The sequence below is a fragment of the Capra hircus genome, chromosome 24 (genome assembly GCF_001704415.2).
Source record: "Capra hircus breed San Clemente chromosome 24, ASM170441v1, whole genome shotgun sequence".
Taxonomy (NCBI): Eukaryota; Metazoa; Chordata; class Mammalia; order Artiodactyla; family Bovidae; genus Capra; species Capra hircus.
This window is the reverse complement of record NC_030831.1, coordinates 31,870,533-31,891,133: the sequence shown is the minus strand read 5'-3', so window position 1 is coordinate 31,891,133 and position 20,601 is coordinate 31,870,533. Positions and strand designations below refer to the sequence as shown.

The 20,601-nt window shown below is 37.6% G+C and overlaps 1 protein-coding gene across 5 annotated transcripts in view; it reads right to left on the bottom strand.

Moving 5' to 3' along the window:
* Positions 1-20,601, bottom strand: part of ZNF521 (zinc finger protein 521) — a 313,735-nt gene that overhangs the window by 126,012 nt on the left and 167,122 nt on the right. For 4 of the 5 annotated variants that reach the window (XM_018039577.1, XM_018039579.1, XM_018039578.1 and 1 more), the window contains one exon: positions 15,843-15,927. In XM_018039577.1, coding sequence (XP_017895066.1) covers positions 15,843-15,927 — 85 coding nt within the window. The remainder of the gene's footprint in view (positions 1-15,842; positions 15,928-20,601) is intronic. The other variant, XM_018039576.1, reaches the window with a different exon arrangement.

The following is a 20,601-nucleotide window of genomic DNA, read 5'->3' as shown; positions in this document are numbered from 1 at the left end:
TCTCTTTCAAACATCAGACTCCAATATAAGCTCCATGGTTTTCATTTCACTTTTATACCATCTCTCTAAGCTGCTGGAAACATGTTAAACACAAGACAGGGAGTGGTGCACCCGTAGGTCTTTGGTGAAGAGAGCTGGCAGTGATTCTACATACAGATATGTATGCGTGTGTACGCATGCACACACACACACAAACTTAAATACACAAAGTACACAAACTGCTTTTGAAGAAAGGCCACTAAGAATTAGAAAACTCTAGTTACTGACAGAAAATTTGAATTAGAATTCAGAAATCAGCCCTACAATTTAAGAACTTTGCAGTGAACAGGCTTTAAATTTTAATTTGTAACATAACGTGGTACTTCAAGGCACAGAATAGGTAAAACAGACCTTTAAAGAATGTTAAAATTACCTTTTTTTCTAAGAGATAACAAGCTATTTTTGCCTCTAAACAAACCGATTCAACTTGGAAGATGGTCATTTTTTCATAAAAGACACACATACTTGTATACAATTTTACTGTGTTGTTATTAAGTTAAATTAAAGCTGTTTCAATAACTGAAGAAGTTACAGCTAACCAAAAGAGCCTGGCCAGAGAATGCAACCTCATGCTATTGCCAGGTTTCCAACACCCCATTTATCCCATGTGATAGTGCACTTCAGCATAATAATGCGAGGATCCTAGGGTGCAGCAGACACAGAAATAATGTCAAAAGCAATTCTTCACATTTGGATCAGACCATATCAAGTGCAAAGAATGAACTTAAACATGAAAATGCAATTTGCTCCTTCTACAGTATACGTTTTTATCTCTTGCAAAAAAAATAAAATAAAATAAAAAAAAAAAACACACCACATTCATTTCCAACGCCTCGAGGTAAAGAGAATGGTATCTATCACAAGTGCAGAGAATGTCTAAAGGATTTAGAAGCAATCTTTTCATAATGCTTCTTTGGGTGAGGAAGTAGAGTTATGAGTCGCTCAAAATTCATAAAGATTATTAAGTTTACATCCTCATGGAAGATCGGCCACCATTGCATCTCTCATCTAGACTGACAGCCTCCCTGACCAACTCTACTGAGAATAAGTCTCTGGTTCAGGACATTCATTCATTTTGTGGCATTAGGGCTCCAGTGTATAAGATGAAGATTCTGTCCCATTCAAAAATCAAACAAACAAAAACAAGAAACAAACAAATGGGCTCCAGGGGAACAAGGATACAATATCATCACTGAACTCAGGTACTCATTCTATCAGTAACCCTTCATGGAAGTAATTTTTAACAAGGAAGTTTTTATTTCAGCAAGTTTACTCTAGATTATCAACTCGTGTGTTTGTGCCTGCTGGGCTATTTGAATGATTACCTGGCCCCTCAGTGCCGCAGCTATGACCAGATGGGCACCCACGGCCTTGACCCTTCATGGTAAGGAAGCTTCCTAAACAACAGTAAGCTTGCCTGCTTGATGAATTCCAACCGCACAGCTCATCTAAACTGAGCCTATGGGCTTCACGGTTTTCTCTCTCACTCTCCACATCGGTCTACGGAAAGTTATGAAACGTATTTTTCTAGTCCTCCCAGGAGCAAGTCCAGGTTTACAATTTGACCTCAGAAACACAGCAGTCCTGCAAAACCAGACAGCACTGAGTATTAGTGTTCTCTGCCTGGCCCAGCACAAACCATACCATGCGGCCCTGAGCAGTGTTGCTTGTGGGAAATGACAAGCAATGGATCAGTGGGAGAGAAAGAATGGGATTTAATCACATAAAAATATCCCAGGCACACAGCTCCTTTTCAGCAAGCTGCCCACCTCAGCTGAGGGTCCAGTGTGCTTCTGAAACGAACCACTTGTCATTTAAAAGGGAGCCATGGAGCCAGATCTTTTGATCAGATTAAGTTACAGGATTCTCAACACACCCAGAGATGCTCCTTCTTGGCCTGTCAGTATGCATTCCCCCCAAATGATTTTAAAGGCTTATATAGAAATATCTAGGTATGTATCAGATAGATGTCTTAGATGGGTGAGACACGATCCCAGGAACAGGGCAGGCTCACGTGAAAGACTGTCACAGACTAATTAAGGACACTGCTGCTGAAAACTGAAGGCTGACCCTGCAGTCTTATTTACACAATTTCCAGCCAGAGGGCTGTGAAGTGGAGCCCCATTGGGGACATTCTATCTGAAACCCAAGGGCACCTGCATTAAGGAAACTGGTAAATGAATCCCTTTGCTCAACGACAGAAGACAAGACACCAGTACTTCAGTTCTGTTGGTATGGAATCTATGTGCTCACCCCCTTGGATTCAACATAACAAGACACAGTTATCTCTTTATTTTATTATTATTAATTGCACTTCCGTATGCAATTCCTGCTTCGTTTAGAAGCAGGACATTTTGCGGCAAGAACGATCAGGCTTTTTAGACAGAAGGCAGTGATTCAAAAACTGCAAAACTTCAGCTTTCAAAAATAGCCTAAGTGACCTCTTGCAGTAGTCTGACCACTCTGCAGCAAGCAGGAGGCAACCCCTGTGAAGAGCGAATTCTGGCAAAGTTCTCTCTTCACAGATGATGCACAGCTTAAGCTATAATGAGTTTTTGGGTTACAAATGCTGAACGCATTAATATTCCTTGATGATAATTATCACAGGATAAGCACCTTTCCCAATGTGAGTAGCATAAAGCAACTGAAGCAGCATTTTTACCACATTTGAAACAAGCTGGAAAATGGGATTTTCTAGTCTTGTAACCTGGGGTCAACATACATCAAGCATTGCATATTAAACACACCTATATATGAACCCCGCATCACTCTCCTTCCCTTCTGCTTCATGTATACCTAAAGCTGTCTCCTTTATCCGTCCTTCATTATGAAATTCTTGCTACGAACGTACATGTGATATACATAATTCCACAAAGAAATGTATTTCCCCCAATCGCATGAATCCTAGGTTTCTTCTTATGAGAATACAAATCGCAAATAAGACCAGTAAGCCATGCTTTACAGATGACATGAGTCTCTGTGCAGTTTGAATGAATACTGTGGTCACTGGCTGCATATAAAACAGGGTGAAAATCAGAATTGAGCAAACAGGCCCCTAGAAGAACCAGATGTGTTACACACAAGACAAACGACCAGCCTTTATCTTTATACTTTCAAAACTAATAGTACTCTTAAGCGCTGAAAGGTTTACGTGTAAATTCTAAGTCACTAACATGATGACAGTCATGATGTCAGCAGCGTATTTACTGGCAATATGTTCACTAAGGATCTTGGAAACCAATTTCCATTCCAGATTAAGAGAGCAATTATTGTTATTTGGATAATAACCATCAAATAGTATAAGGAAAAATGGAAAAAGATGATCCATTATGCATTTTATCAGTGTTGTACAACAGTATCTGTCTAATGTTTGGAATTTGCCATAGCATACCCAAAACAGATGCTATGAGGCTTCACTTACTATATACCCCAATCTGATTTGATAATATATTCTGAACAAACTATAAATTGGTTTACCTCATCTCTTTTTCTTTCTCTCCCTCTATTCAGTGAAAAAGAAAAAACCTCTATTATAAAGCTTGACTGAGATACTAGGAATGGCTCAAAATCATTACAATATAAGAGCCTCCTGTTTAAAAAACATGCTATAATATCATTTTAAGACTCTACGTAAATAATCCCAACAGCACTTTGACTTAACAGCGACAAATGAAAGCAAGGTCGAACCGTTAATCCAGAGAATGTGAACTGATTTAGGCATTTTTGTAAGTGTGAATCTCTTGAACTCATTTTTACCGTGTTACCCACACTTCATATAGATAATACGCCACGCTACAACTGCCTCAGGTTCTGTAACCTCATTGTTACTTATGTGCTGCAAAAATGTCTTCAAATCCCATTTGAATAGATGGCAGGGTTATGAGGGAACCTTTGCTAAATATTTAACAGCACTATTGGCTTATTAAATACTATAACGTGAGAGCCATGAAAGCATGATATACGGTGCTTGCCTTTTTTCTAAAACTTAATGCTTCTGCTCATTTTGAACACTCTGCAAGCCCATTCATCAGCAGAACTGATGCATTTTAAAAAGTCCTCATTTACTAGCAGATAAATGTGGTTAGAGAGCCTTTTTAGAGGAGAAATGACTGGAAACCTATTTGGTTTTACTGTACAAAATTTGCTTTGCTCTGGCCTCGCAAAAAAGAAACCTCACAAAACATTTAAAAGCCTATTTTGAAAGAGCATGCAAAGCAACACAGTTGGAAATAAAAGAAAGTAGGGGGTATTTTCAATTCACAGGAATATACATACACCAAAACAAGGCAATAGGTTTACAAACAGCTGATCAAATACATATATTCATCTAGTCTGGAAACAGTATCTCAAATGCACATCATATAATGAGATTGTCCACTGAAACGATGCTTTTGACTATGACATTGTTGGCAGGTAATTTCATTTGCAACTACTCATAATTGCATTAAAAAACAGGTTAATACAATTTTTGCCTTTAGCTTGTTAAGATATTTTAAACTAAAACTATGCCTTTAAAAAAAAAAAAGTTGATCGGAAATTTTATAGCCTGTTGCAGTGGGTAGAAAATAAGAATTCTCTCTGAAAAGATATTTCTATTCACATACAGATATGCTATAGCCTAAAGAACACCCATTGCCACTAGAGTCTGAGGAGTGAGCCTTTATCCTGTAAACACTGTAACAGTGATCGTCTGTCCTCCCCTGTTCTCAGTGGAGAGTCTTGCTTTGGAGAATGTCTTGCGGTGACTTACTAAATTCAGGCTATTTCAATTAGTATTACTGCACATTAAAAATTAATTGCATTACTGAGTGGATTAAGGTTTAAGTTTCAGTTCTACAGTATGTGCATGAGAAATGACAGCTCAAAATCAATGCCCCTTGAACCGCAATCGGAAGGGTGTATGCTTGAACAGCGCGGGCCTGGCGTCACTGGCTGAGCCATTTTAAAAGACTTGATAGTTCAATTGAAGGTGTGTCAGCTCTAATTCTATGTTTTAGCTTGAATGCTGCACAGCAGCCCAGCCTTATAAAAAGAAAACCAGAACAAGAGTTGCCCTAACCATTTGGAAAAACAACTGGACTCAGGTACTAAAATTATGACAGCAGAGGGGTTAAACTGTCACCCCAAATTTACAAAGAATAACTCTCAAGCTAAAACTTGTTCACAGCTCTGTTTAATAAGAACACGGAATCTTTGACTTAAATCCACACTATTTTTTATCAGTTACTGAGTGACAGTGGTTGGTCAGGGTCAGGAAATAGGCTATTTTGTAAAGTATGTGTGTGCTCAGTTACTCAGTCATGTCTGACTCTTTTGCAACCCCATGTACTGCAGCCCTCCAGGCTCCTCTCTCCATGGGATTTCCCAGGCAAGAATACTGGAGTAGGTTGCCATTTCCCTCTCCAGGGGATCTTCCTGACCCAGGGATCAAACCTGTGTCTCCAGCATTGGCAGGCAGATTCTTTACCACTAAGCCACCTGGGAAGCCCCTATTTTGTAAAGAGATAATACTAATATGTACAATACTCATAATAACTTTATTCTGTGTTTTAAGGAAGTTCAAGAAGATACAGAAAATACCAATCTTTCCCTAAACAGGGATTCTGCATAGGCCCTCTCGGTAAATTATTAAATCTTTCTGGGGGAAGGGTCAAATGAATTGATCATCCTGAGGGTAAATTTATAACATCTAGATGAGACATATGAAAAGAAATAGGTCACTTTTATTCACAGTAAATGTGTCTTCTAAGAAGATGAAGATGAGGAACATTACGAACAGGGTCAACAGGGTAAAGTGGCATCAATAAGGTCCCACCAAGCCACCCAGGGTACCTGGGTTTGGAACTGAACGGTGATCGGTATGGTCTAAGAGAAAAAACACGCTGCCTGCAGTGTTCCTTAAGATCCCCTCTGTGTTGCACCAGTGGCCAAGAGCAAGTTCACTGGCAAGAGAGTAAAGGAGATGGGAAGTAATAATAACAATAAAAAGAATAATCAGGTGCAAATGGACCCTGAGGTGTAGTAGTGATCCCCGTGCAACAATCACCCTTCACTGCAATTTACTGATGTGGCTTCATTACAATACAGCATATAAAGGGGCAACGTACCATGTGGACTCTTTGAAAGCTGTGTGGTTTGAAGCAGCACACGCCACCCTAGCAGGCGCTGCTCGGGGAGCTAGGTCATATTGGGCAAAAGTGAAATTCCCTGCAAGAAAAATTAAATAGAGATGCAACATGTGTACAGCATGGTGATATACGGGGGGAGGGTGGGGTAAGAGGATAAAAGGTTAGCAGGGAAAGGTGTTTCCTTTGTGAACTATTAAAGGCATTTCAAATTAATCTGAATTAAAACATCCTTTGAAGAGGTAACAACTTGTGGCTCTGTTAAAAGGAAAAGATAAAGGATGTGATGTTTCCTGTTTGGGAAAGAGAAACCAGCCTTCTGTTTCCTTTTCTGATTCTCCATGAAATGAGCTTAAACCGTGCTCTTAGGGGAACTTCAGCACTGCACATTCAGGTTACTGTTATTTAAAAGGAGAACACGACTGGCTTTTCCCATTCTGGCCTGCTTCAGCTGAAGGTCTTAGTTTTCAGCCAGTGCTCAGAAGATGCCGAAGCAATGTGTTAAGGGGAAGAAAAGAGATTCTTTCCTCACCAAGGATCATTGAGTATGTCATTGGTTAATTCTTGTTCTATGCTCCTCATTAGCATGACTCTCAAGTTTCTGGTTATCATATCCAAAATATTAAGACATAATAACTACGAAGGTGCAGATAATTGGATATTAACCAGAACATACTTGACTGGGCAGGAGGTAGGGCCCTGCTTAAACTAATCCTGAAATATATTAATCACCAATTAATGAAAGGGTTTCGAATTCATTTTCTATTACAGAACACCTCCGAGTATCTAAGCTTTTTCTAACAAAATGACTTGGAATAACAAGGTAGAAATAAGGAATACGGCCGTCTGATGGTAGCTTGAATTAATTCTTCACAGCCTGTTGACAGGTAATCATGAAAACTACAGCTCAAGCCTTGATTACAGTTATGAAGCCTGATGGGAAGAAGTGGGGACAATTTCCAGTGCTTACTGGCTTTGGTTTCAATTCCAAATTTATTCCTTTCAATGGCAGAGCCATGGCTAAATATTTCAGCAGAGAGCTGTCATAATATTGTCTGAGTCTTTCAGCCTAGGCAGACCTTGAGCCCTCCTAGCTAACAACAGATGTACTCTTAAAATAAAACCAATTAATGGGAGCCTGAGAGGTCTAGCAAAGGCGTGCTTTGTACATAGTAAACAGGAAGTAGTAAGAAGGTGATGAATATATTGCAGGATTAAAAACCTTAACTAAGCAGTGATCGAAAAGTCACCACCATGTAAATGGAAATAAAGTAATACTGAGAAAAGAAAATAGAAAAAAAAAAAAAGAAGAAGAAGAAGAAGAAAGAAAACAGGAGGAGGACCATAGAGAGAATGGAAGTCAGTGGTTATAAAACCCCCTACTAAGCTTCCCAGAAAAACTTCTGCACCTATTTCACTTAGAGAAATGGCTACCAAAACGCCATTAATCTTTAAAAATTTTTCTCAGGACATTATTCTCACAAACAGATTCTCATATCTTTTCCTGCGTAAAACTATGGCTCCCAGATTCTCTGAAAAAAAGATTTACACATTTTTACATCAGAGAAGATAAGGTGTTTGGCTGAATGCAACATAAATCAGGAACTAAAATAATGCCATCTCTTCATTTTCCCTGCCTTGAGTCACTTGACGTGATGAACATCGTAAGAAAACTCCTATTATCTCAGAGTTTTCTTTTTACTTCTGTTGTGGGCTGAATTTAATTTGAATAGTTCTTAAATAAGCACTCACGGCAGATGAACTAAGATACACAGGCAAGTCGGCCCTTTTATCAACAATTTTGCCATAGAAATACACAAACATTTCAATGGCTCTTCATTAGCAAACAAATCAACAAGTGATATTTTAATGCCTGACTTTATTCCATCTCTGTGGGGACTGTAGTTGAGTGTGATGTACAGTACAGAGAAAAGAATCATCAGCCACAGTGTCCCAGGGCTCTCTCCATTGAGGACTTCGCAGCCTCCGCTTAAAGAGTGCATTTAATTGACTGATAGACAGTAGCTTCTTTGTTCACAGAAGACAGCGAAGTAATGGCAGCTTGAAAATCGTACCATCTACAGGGTCTCCTGAGACTAGTAACAGGGGGATATGTGTCAGGAATAAATAAATAATCTAATTATTAAGCCACTTCCTGTCAAGTTAACTCCAATTTGTTGGCTTTTGAAGGCAACAAAACGAGGCATTTTTCCTCATTATGCTTCTCTTTTTATACCAGTGGTAATCACAGGCGGATTAAAGGGTGCCTGATTGCTTTTCTTTTTTTTTTTTTTTTTTTTGTCAAGGAACTGAGAAGCAGCCAACAGTACAGAAAAACAGAGTTGGGGTTAGAAGAAATTTCATGCTTGTCTCCTTTCCAGCTCCCTAACAGCCCACACGGCTGCCCCATACAGAGCCGCCAGCTGTACAGCAAATGTGTACCCTCCAACTGAGGCCTACCGGGCCACAGGCGCCATTCTGAGAGCTGTGAGATACCTTGCAATCTTGGCAGGTAGCTGCTGCTGTCATAGGCATAATTCTAAAGGTGACCTAGGAAGCTCATCAGCTCACCAAATGCAACAATATGAGCCACTGAAGTTCAACACCCACTCTCCACATTCCTTTGTTTTACTTGCTAGAAATGGCCCTGCGACCAGGAAATCACCTATGGAAACAGGTCATCAGCCACCTTTTCTCTTTATGCGTCTGAACCGATCCTGCGGAATTAGGTCACAATGCCTATGCTTATCTGGGCCTGTGTGTGTGTGTGAGTGTGTGTATGTAGGATCCCTCTATTTATCTTTGGTGGATGACTTTACCTGCCCTCCATTCAGAAATGTTTTGCAAACTTCATGCAGAAGCAGACAATCACCCCTATTTGATAATCAACATATCTAATGGCGAGTGGACGGGTATGCCTTGTGGCATATTCTCCAGCAAGTCAAAGTGTGTTAGTCACTCGGTCGTGTCTGACTCTTTGTGACCCCATGGATTGTAGCCCGCCAGGCTCCCCTGTCCATGGGATTTCCCAGGCAAGAATACTGGAGCAGGTTGCCATTCCCTTCTCCAGGGGATCTTCCTGACCCAGGGATCAAACCTGGGACTTCTGCATCGTAGGCAGATTCTTTACCACCTGAGCCTCCAGGGAAGTCAAAGGAGAGGACAAAACCAGAGCCAGGAGCCCCACCAGCATGTCTCAGACAGTCACACAGAACTTTCCATCTGGCACAGACCCTGCCCGATGTCTCTGTACAGAGGCTAGGAAGGCAGGCTGGCATCTCCATAATTCTGCTTGGGAACAACATTCTTATGAGGTCTCTTTTAGGACCATGTGTTCTAAAAAGGAACAAGAAACTAGATCTTCTGTCGGTGGCTCAGTGAAGACCCCCAGCCTCAGGGAAAATGAACATGACGAGAAATGTCTGAGACGCTTTCTTAAGGGCTTGTACATTAGAAACTCCAGTAACCACTAGTATTTTTCACTCTTGTAAATTAAAGCTGCTAGACGCAGGCTAAAACACAAAACAAGGGTTAACGTTCTGATGTGTCTTTTAATAGCTTAACATTGACATAAGAGAGAGGTCTCAAAGATTTCTCGAAAAGTGGCTTCAGAAATAAGAATCCAAAGAATCAAGATGAGCTCTTGGAAACTGGATCTTATTCCAAAAAGATTTTTTTTTAAGGTCTTTTTGATTTTATATTAAACTGTCTTTTTTTTTTAGGAAGGCTGATGGTATAGAGAAGCTTGGTCATTTCCTGTGTCCCCATTTTGCACTTGTTCAACGGTGTAGCAGCGTTCTATTTATGCCTGTGTATGTCCTTTCTGAATATATCTTGAATTTTTGTTAAATTGTGCAGATAATTAAACCCTCTTCATATTTACAGTCTGCTTCATTGGTACCATGAATTCTGTTTTCAGTTACTGTCTGCGGATTCCCTCTCTGAACGATTTCATAGGAAGCAATAACACTTCATTTTACATAAGTTTTATCTGATGTCCCCATACAGAGCTGCCAGCTGTACGGCAAATGTGCGGTTCTCAAACTGAGGCCTGCCGGGCCACAGGCGCCGTGTGGAGAGCTGTGAGGCACCTTGCTGTCACTGGCAAGCTTTCTTTGCCATTACTGTGACCATCACTCCACACTGCACACAACTTAAAATCATCTGATTATTAGAATTTGTGGCCCACACTCCTTTTTATCCTTTATTTAAATCTATCCCCAGATCACACATTTGTTTAAATGTTTTGGCTGGTTTACAAATCATGCCGCCATCTGCACAGTAGGTGTGACACCATTTTTTTAGACAAAAGTTACGTGGCAAACAAAGATAAAGTCATTTGAAATGCTTTGGTGTTTGTTATTCTGCCGGGCTCACTTGGACCAACTCGAAGAAATAAATAGAATTATCTGTGTAAATCGATGAACATCTATGAAAAACAACACCCAGCAGAATGCCGAGCTTGCTCCATTACCTACGTTAATATCATGACAGCTGAGGAGAGATGACCTGGCCCACTTCTCATCTCTCCTGTACAGATGGCTATTAAAGAGAAAGTATCCCTTTTGTATGGTCCATGTAGAAACCCTTTATGGGCTTTTCAAATAAGCCAGCATTGCCCACATGAGGGTAGCTTTCTGTTACCATTAAACTGCCCAGATTTCATCTTTTTTAATCCAGCTCTTGATGAAATTAGCCAGTATTTCAACATATTTAACACCAAATGCTTATTTCTTAATTCCCTGAGTTTTGTAAGCAATCAACTGAAGATGACTTAAAAAAATTCAATAGTCTTCTCATTTAGAACTCATGTAAACTCCAGAGAACTTATGGACTTTGAGCTGCTTAGGATAGTGCAGGTAGACACACATTATATAAACACCGATCCATATACGCATTGTTGTAGATCCACCATAATTATGTTTTTTAAAAAGCAGCCAATGAGAGCTGAGCATTTAAGGAGCAACATGGCTCTTTATCTTCCTATGCAGAGATACATATCTTTGGATATTTCCCCTTCAGACGCATAAAATCCCAAACCACTACAAACCTCAAAATATTGGTTTTAGTCTATTCTAAAGCAAGAGCACTCAAGCTGGAATGTTTCAGAAGTGATGGTGAATATCACAAAACTAATGAAGATTAGTCACATAGCACACCATCTACTAAAGAAACAGAAGGAAAAGGATGCCATTTGTGACCTTGGGCATCAAGCAAATTTCAGAATATATGAATGTCACTTGCCACAAGCACAGACAGAAATCTCAGCACACTGTACATGCATTTTTTCTGTCTTAATATCAGTGATTTATATCACATGGAACAAAATACATAGGGTAGGTATTGTCCTGCATGCACTACAGAAAGCTTGAATCCTTTCCTTGATATTTAAAAATTGTAACTATTCATAAAGCATGGAGTATTAGAGATTTGAATAAAAATAGTCAGTGTCTATGCATCCATGTTTTTCTATTAGCTGTCGTTTATAGTCCCTAATTCTAGTTTTGCTTCACTAAGAGATAAATACATTTACTGCTTCCAATGCACTGTCACCCTGATCCATCTGGGACACATCTGTTACTGACTATTTGTTGATTTCCCCCCCCCCTTTTTTTCCCACAAGAGTATTCTCTGCCACCTTAGCTACAATTTTGCTATTCCAACTGGTCTTTTTGATCATACAAAAAATAAACTTAAGTAATCATTTCTATGCCAATTTTAAACAATTCTTAGGTAAATGGTTTATGCTCATTCCCTTCATATTCTTCTTCCAAGAACTTTGAAAGCAAGGGCTGGAAATGGCTATGCTATACCCTGGCCACTTGTCCTCCAAAGGCTATGACCGTAGCAATCAATTCCAAGGATAATGGTATTTCTCCCCTTTGATCATTTCTTTGTTAAGCTGACTGGCCTTCGATGGTGAGCTTACTGCTGGTTGTCTACCACCAGCCGCTCGCAATTTGCTCACTCTGTTTCATGAGACAGTTGTTTGTGGCTGTTTGGAACACATTGGTCTCTTTGGGGATTTATGCGCTAGTTGCAATGCCAACCTCTGTAGTGATAGAAATTTCTTTCGAACTAAAATAGATAATTAGAGGCTGGTAATTATTGGTCAAGAATTATCAGAGTGAAAAAAATTAAGCTTCTCATAAATAGTTCTTGGCAATGTCATCTCTTTATATTATCGCATGCCTAACAGCCCTTTATTCAGAGCACTTACAAATTTACTCTACTGCTGTTGAGCCTCATAATTTTATATGAGGCAATCCCTTTGCTGGGTGAAACACATTTACATTCTCTGGTCTCATCACTATCTGTGCTAATCCGTACCAAATAATAATAATAATAGAAATATCAAAGGGGGGGAAACAATAAATATTTATTGTGCTGATAGAAGGAGACGAGTGAATAATGAATTAAAGGGCACAATGCACAGTGGCTTCTTTCTGCATTCTCAGGTCAAAAGCCAATGTAAACTACGGGAAAGAAACAAAGGAAGACAGGAAAAAAATTTTCATCTGTGCAGACTTTAAAAGAGGGAAATCTTTCCCCCAGGAAAGCTGTTAAAGTGTTTTGTAGCTCTTGGCGGGGGTAGGGGTGGGGGTGGTGGTGTATGTGTGTGTGTTTAAAGAAGAGAAACCTCTAAATAGTCGCTGGTCTGATTTCTTACTGAAACTGTGTCAAAATGCGATCGAGAGTGAGGTTTTCTTTTTTCCTTAATAGACATAAGTCAAATCCCAAATGCATGTTTATTGAGTAATTATTCCTGCAACTCAAAGCACGTGTCCACACGTCACTGCAAAATGGCACTTCGGCACAGCATCTCCAGTGTATACCTGGTAGAAACACTGATGGGTTTCCTTTCATAAATGTCCCTGGCCAATAGTCTGAGACCAGCACATCCAGAAGGAAGCGTGGAGGTTCCCTGACATTGAAACTGCATTAAAACATGTGTGCTATGTAGAAGCAAATGCAAATGACTTGGTCAAAGGAGTTTAAAGTCACACCTCATTGGGTCATCTGCAAACCCTGTTTTCCATCAGGTGACATAATCTCTCCTCCAGACTGATTGAAATGGAAAACAAAATCTGTAAAAACACTATAGGCCCTCTTAACAAAAAGAGTAAGAGGCTTTTCAGATAGCCTCTAATCCCTCTTCCTTGCTAAATGTCCAGTTGAGATTATTTTTTGATTAGACAAAAAAAGATATACAGATACACAACCTAAAAATACCTACCCTCAATGGAGGTATTTTAGCCAACAGAATCATGCTGCCTGCCTCATTTGAAAAACTAAGCATCACACTGGGATTTTAAAAAGGGATATCTTAGCCTTTGTGACATCCTCCCAGTACACATTCTCTCTCTCTAGATACTAACAATGCAGAGGGGAAGAAATGTAAGGACTTGGATACGTGGTCAACAGATATAACAATTAAGTGGCTACTATTCTTTTGTTTAGGCCTCAAGTGTAAGCGAATTACATATTTTATTATTAAAAACTAGCGTGACTATTAACTACCTAGGCCCTCTGTGAAAAGGAATCGAATTTTCTTCTCTGATGGAAGGTGGATTGTTAAACGTTCAGATCCCACGAGGAGGTGAGCGTCATATTAATCCACCATAAGGTAGAGGCGGGGAAGCTTTGGGAAAGCACTAATGATGCGAGGAATATTAAGGGAAATACCAAATGAAAGGTACAAAGCAATTTTTAAAAAAGGACCAGGCCAAACCAATGAATATTTTGGACAAATGATACTAAAATAAAAAATTCTTCTCATGCTCAGCATTCCATTCAGATTCTACTTTGGCAAAAGAACATTAATAATGTGTTGAAAATATATTCCATTTGTTCAGCTGGGCCCTGGGATAAATAATAAATCCAGAATCAAAAACAAGTTTACAAAGAATAAAACTAATCAGAAGCACAATGTTTCACTAAATTTTCCATAAGCTGCAAAGTTCCAAGAAATATTTTCACTAACACCCTTGTAAAACTGTGGCCTAATGCAGAATCATGACTGACCGCCACCAGTAAGCTCTACTCAAGAAATAAAGAGATGGAAAATATTAACACTCATATTTGGAAAGAAGAATTCATTTTTTCTAACCCATGTGTTTCCCCCCATGCCAGTCCATTTTGAAAGTTTACATAGAGTATTTTTTGGAATCCAAAATAGAAAGGAAAACATAAGAAACATTTCAGTCTCTTTTACATGTTCTCATTATCTTCTGAACACTTAGTAAAACTGTCAATGTTATTCTGGCACATTTAAGAGTATTTCCATTTAATGTGAAAGAAAATCACTAATAATATTAGTACTTATATCTGGAAAATATAGAGAAAAAGTAACCAATATTTTAGCTGTTAGCTATAAGCTGCATATTGTATAATTAAACAGTCTTTTGTAAACTGTAATCCTGCTAAAGACCATCATTTGAAAACTATAAAGCAAATCCTACTGAAAATCTATTAATAAAGTTTCCAACATACTTTTGACTTCATCTTCATTAATAGCTACAAAGTCATTAGAAATTTTATTATAGCTGGTTGTAAGGATCAGTAATAATAACTGGAGCAACGTTTCTACTGCACCCCCTTAGAATGCAGCTGATTAGGTGTATGATAAAACTTGTTTACCCCTGAAAAGAAGTTCAGAGTTTAAAATGCTGAATATTCTTTCCTTTCTTAGAGTTTGATAGACGGAGAGCATGAGGTTGATCAGACTTTTGAAATACCATAGCACAATAATTTATGATATTATAAAATACCATGAAAGCAGTATGAAATAAAAAAACTCACATCATGTAAAAACACAAATGAGTGACAAAAATAGTATAAAGTAATAGCAATTGTCATTTTACCAGTAGAAAAAGATCTGCTTGATAAAGTTTAATTGGCTGGTAAAATTCTTAGTGTTATTACTAAGTGCTTATCAAATTAAAACATAGGAGGTAACCCCAGAGGAATTAAGGGATAATGGGACAGTAAGAGTAAGTGAAAAAATTATCCTTTTAGCTCTAGCCCATGTAAAAAATGCAAAATCCCTGAAAACACAGGCTTAGAGTAACCTCAGAGATCTTTACCCAAACTGCTTTTATAAAAATCTGCATAAAATTTGGTGGGGAATAAAAAATGATGACTGAATTCTTTACATGATCTTTATGATCAAGATTATTTCCAGGCTGTTGAAACCATACATACAAAATTATTTTACGGCAATTTAAATTATTTATGTTTCCCTATCACAGAAACTCACCACTTTAGATTTGGATACAAAGATGCTTAAGCAACACACAGCAGTGCCATTACCATAATAACTTCTGAAATTAAAACCTGTCTAAAACTCTATGGAAAGCTAACATCCAGTTCATTAACCATTCCTGTTAGTTTTCAATAATGCAAAAATGATTAGAAGTTTAATTTGTTAATCACCTGTGTTTTGACTGGCAGTAGATATACAATCCTCTGCAGAAGTCTAAACTAGCCCTTGCAGAAAATAAAATGTGCTAATGCCTTATCAGGCCTAATAATAGTAATAAAAAAATCAATCATACCTAGGTAAATGATTGATGGCTGAACAATTAATTCATCTTTAACTCTGTTTAATTATATAGGCATTAATGTACACAAGGAAGAGGAAAATCTATCTGTAAGAAGGTTCGGAGTGTCACTTACCAATCATGTGATTCGCAACATGCACCTGAATGTCCCATTCATTATAGAAAACCATCTGACACTTGATGCACTGATAGGTCTTCTTCTGAGAAAACAAGTATAAACAGAATTACTTAGACACATGCATCTTTTAATTTTTTTCTTAAAAAACAACAAAAACAAGAAAAAACAAACCCTACCTGGCCACAGAATTTTCCTGAGACCATGGTCTTATATATGTTGTTAAATAAATGTCTGTAGGGCAACTTGGGCAAAATTCTGTGAGTTCCCTACTATGACCCATAGCTTGATCCAAACATAATGTTTTTCATTGCAAACAGTTGGAAGAAATGAAGACACATAATTACAGTACAATACATGTTTAAAGATTCTTGCATTATAAAAACAGAAGTTGGTATTGAAAATACATGTAAAGCGTGGCTGAGTTTCGGAAACCTATGTCTTTGAGGATCAGGCACACTTTCATCCTGAACAACATAACTGCAGGGTTGCTTCAAGATACCCATACCAAACAGCCAGTAAGTGAAGATTTACAAAATCTAGCTAGGAGATTTAGAGACGACAATTTTTAGCTGAAGTATGAAATTTAGATGATGTTTCAGAAGTTGCTGAACACTAGCATTTAAATACTTATCTCCTATAAAGAAATCATGTCATATCAAACATTCTAACACCGTTTCATCATTACAAAAAGTCTTGTGAATAGACAGAACAGTATTCATTATAATTCTTGTATCATAAATAAAGAAACTGAGGTCCAGGTAAGCAGAATAATGTGCCTAATGTAACAGTGCCTTACAGCTGGTAACAGAAATAAGTTCTTTCTCTCTCGTTTTCCCCCAGACTTTAAACTTTCTATTTTGTATTGGGGTATAGCCGATTAACAATGTTGTGGTAGTTTTAGGTGAACAGTGAAGGGACTCAGTCATACATATACATGCATCCATTCTCCCCCAAATCCCCCCTCCCATCTAGGCTGGCACATAACATTGATCAGAGTTCTATGTGCTATACAGTAGGTCTTTGTTGGTTATCCATTTTAAATATAGCAATGTGTACATGACCTTCCCGAAGTCCCTATCTCTTCCTCCTGACAAATGTAAGTTTGTTTCTTAAGTAAGAAAAACCCTGACAATCATCTAGGAGGATTTACTGCACTGAGCTGTAAATATGAGTCTTTCTGTTTTGTCAGTTCATTTGTATAATTTCTTTTTAGATTCCACCTAAAAGGGATGTCATACGATATTTCTCCTTCTCTATCTGACTTAACTTCATTCAGTATGACACTCTTCCGGAAATAAATTCTCAGTTCTAAAAGTAGGGCTCTCTGATAAAGGCAGCCTCTACGATTTCTCATCTTTATCTCTGTGTCCCCTATACGGCTTAGTACATATTAGATGAACTCAATAAGTAAAGTATTACTTTTAAGTTTTCAGGAACACAGTTACATAATTGCCTTTATGATGAAACTTGATAGTTACAATTAAAAACCACCTTGGAAAACAAAAATAAAGCATTATGAAATAATCCATTTGAAACTCTCCCGAAAGTGAGAAAATGACATTTGTAAAATCATATCAATGACAGTGTGTTAAGGCGTTCTAACAGAATTACCACTTCATCAGCAGTCATATAAAATTGCTTTACTAATGGTAGCAATAGAAAATATCAGTCTGTCAACTGCAATTAATTTTAAAGAACTCGACAAAATCAAAGTTAAGCAAAAAAAAAAAAATAGCATCCTGTTATTAGCAGTTAAAATGATAACTGTTTTTAATGTAAAGTTTTCTTAATTATTTTCTCTTAACATAGTATTTGCTTCTGCATTAGAGGATGGTATTCCTTGAACAACACAGAAGTGCAGGCTGATTTCCAGCAGAAGCTTTCTACATAATCTAACAGGCTTTGTACATTAGGCATGTTGTGAATTGAGTGTGCTGGGTCTAAATTTAACACGGACTTGAAAAACTCTGACAATCACCAAGGAAGATTTACTGCGCTGAGCTGTTTACAAGATGCTTTTGATGGTGACATATAGAGCAACATGTGTTGCGTAAATAACATCGCTCCCTTTTTTAACAATATTTCCCTTTAGAACTAGTTAGAAAATATTTCTTACTCCCAGATGACCTACATTATATATTGTTTATTAGCATACTTCCAGCATCATTCCTGATATGTGACCTTGCTGAAAAACAAAGAAACATAAACTTAATGGCTAGTCTTTGCTCTTGTTAGCACAGTAAAACATACAATACGTCGAAAACTGTCTCCAAAAATGATGACTGATGAATATGTTGGCGGAATATACGAGGGCTTTTTTTTTTTCTTGGTCTAATAATAAAGAATAAAATCACTTGACAAGCCAAAATAATAAAATACCAGCACTTACTACTGCCTTCAAAATGAACTGACACATTGGAAGATCTATGTATACCAGTTTTCTTTATCATTGAAAGAAAATGCTTTTGTCACTACTACTGATAATTCAAATACTAATTCTACTCTGAAGACAATATCTAAAATGTTATTTTCTATTCTTATTAAGAGAGTCATATTTTGATGTACAAGCTCCTGAATTTGGGACTAGATAGAGTTAAGAATTTAATGTGATCAAGAACATGGTCTTAAAATGCTATAACTTAAACTTCATCTCATCATACATCTCATATCTCCTAAATAAAAAGCAGTGATACACAAATTTGGATGTGCTGCGGCTTTCTATTTAAAGCTTTGGTATAAAATTCTTTTTTTTCCTTGGTTTGGGACTGACATGCACACAGTGCTGTGTTTAAAATGGATAACTAATAAGACCTACTGTATAGCACAGGTAACTCTGCTCGATATACTGCAATAACCTAAACTGGAAAAGAATTTGAAAAAGAATAGATATGTGTATATGAATAACTGAATTACTTTGCTGTACACGTGAAGCTAACACATCAGTGTTAATCACCTATACTCCCATATAAAATAAGAAGTTAAAAAAATAATAAAATCTATTTAAAAATAACAGACATAAAAAATAGCCTATACAGACCACTAAAAAATAAAAGTCATTTTTACCCTCAAATTTTTACACTAAATTTAAAATGACCTTTAAAACATTCCTTATTATAATTATAGACTCTTATTCCTTTTTATAATTATAGACTCATAGTCCTTATTATAATGATAAAATATATAATTATAATTATAGCACGATATTTGAGAGACCCCTGCCTTTATACCATCTTTAAGTAAAGTGACTGTAACTTCTGAAAGTGTTGGCTCCTGCCCTTGGAGGTAAAGCCATTGCACCTCTGTACAGCTGAGTTTATGAAGGAATTCTTCCTCATTCTCAGCACAAACTGACTTTTCCGCTACTTTTACTCGATGGTCCTAAGTTCAGGCTCTGCAGCTATAAAGAACAAGTTGAATTTCTTGTTGAAAGTGACAGTGATAGGAACCCCTTTGCAGACTGAAAATAGAGGTCTGGTTTAAGAAATGCTTTAAGCAACTTTCACCAGCCTTGTTACTTTCTTCCACGTCAGTTTTTCAATAAATAGAGCTCTAAATCAAGCACAATACTCCAGGGACTCCCTGACCCCTGAAGAGTAAAGAAGGACTGTTTTCTCCAGTAGGACAAATGCTTTCTATACGGGCTTCCCTGGTGGCTGAGACGGTAAAGAATCTGCCTGCAATGCGGGAGACCTGGGTTCAATCCCTGGGTTGGGCAGAAGAAAATAGAATCCCACTCCAGTATTCTTGCCTGGAGAATTCTATGGACACAGGAGCCTGGTGGGCTATAGTCCATGGGGTCGCAAAAGAGTCGGACATCACTGAGTGACTAACACTTCCATCTATATAGAGGACAACAACCAAAGAAAGTCAAGTGAGATCATTTCTTTTAAAAGCAGATAAAAGTAGAAACAGAACTTCCATTGTTTGGGCTCCAGATTGGCCTTTATCAACGCTTAAGTTGTCAATTTACTTGAAATGCTAATTCAGTACAATTTTTAAAAGAGACTTTTTTTTTCATTAGCCTTTTTTTAATGTGCTACTTGGGAGTGGAGTTGTCATCTCCTGATTGTTCTCTTTTGTTTTCTGATACTGATAGATGTAATTATCAAGGATACAACTTTTTCCCAGCACCTCATTATTTTTGATTGATTTTGAGAACAATTTAAATGTGCCTTTTTTGACATTCTTGTTTTCAGTGATACTCTGGTTAAGGTACTCAGAGACTTTGAGAAAAGAGCATCTCATAAATTAAAAAAAAATGATTAGGATCTCTAATAATGTATACTTAAAAAAAACACATTATTCTGATTAACCTCCCTCCCCATTCAATCTATATTCCATTAGGACTTAGGCTTCACATTTAGCCTCATCAAATTAAAAAAAAATTATACTTTGTAGTTGTAATTGCTTTGATTTTTTAAAAACAAAACACTAAGTATAAAAAAACATCAATGAGTCCATAGTAATCCTTCAAAACAAAAGGAAAGAAAAATCTCAGCTGCCGCCATGGAAGAGACAATTACACGAATCTCTTGTTCTGAAAACTGACAATAAAGTCACAGAAGCATCATGATTTTTTAGGAGGAAGTGTAGTTCATGCTTTTTTGATGAGGGAAAGCTTTTCTTTACCAAAGGCTGACAGTAAGAGATGACAAAATTAGAAACCCACCATTTTGCAATGCCAATAAAATGGTTCAGGATAATTATTAGAGTGTTAGTGGCTCGGTTGTGTCTGACTCTTGGTGACCCCATGGAC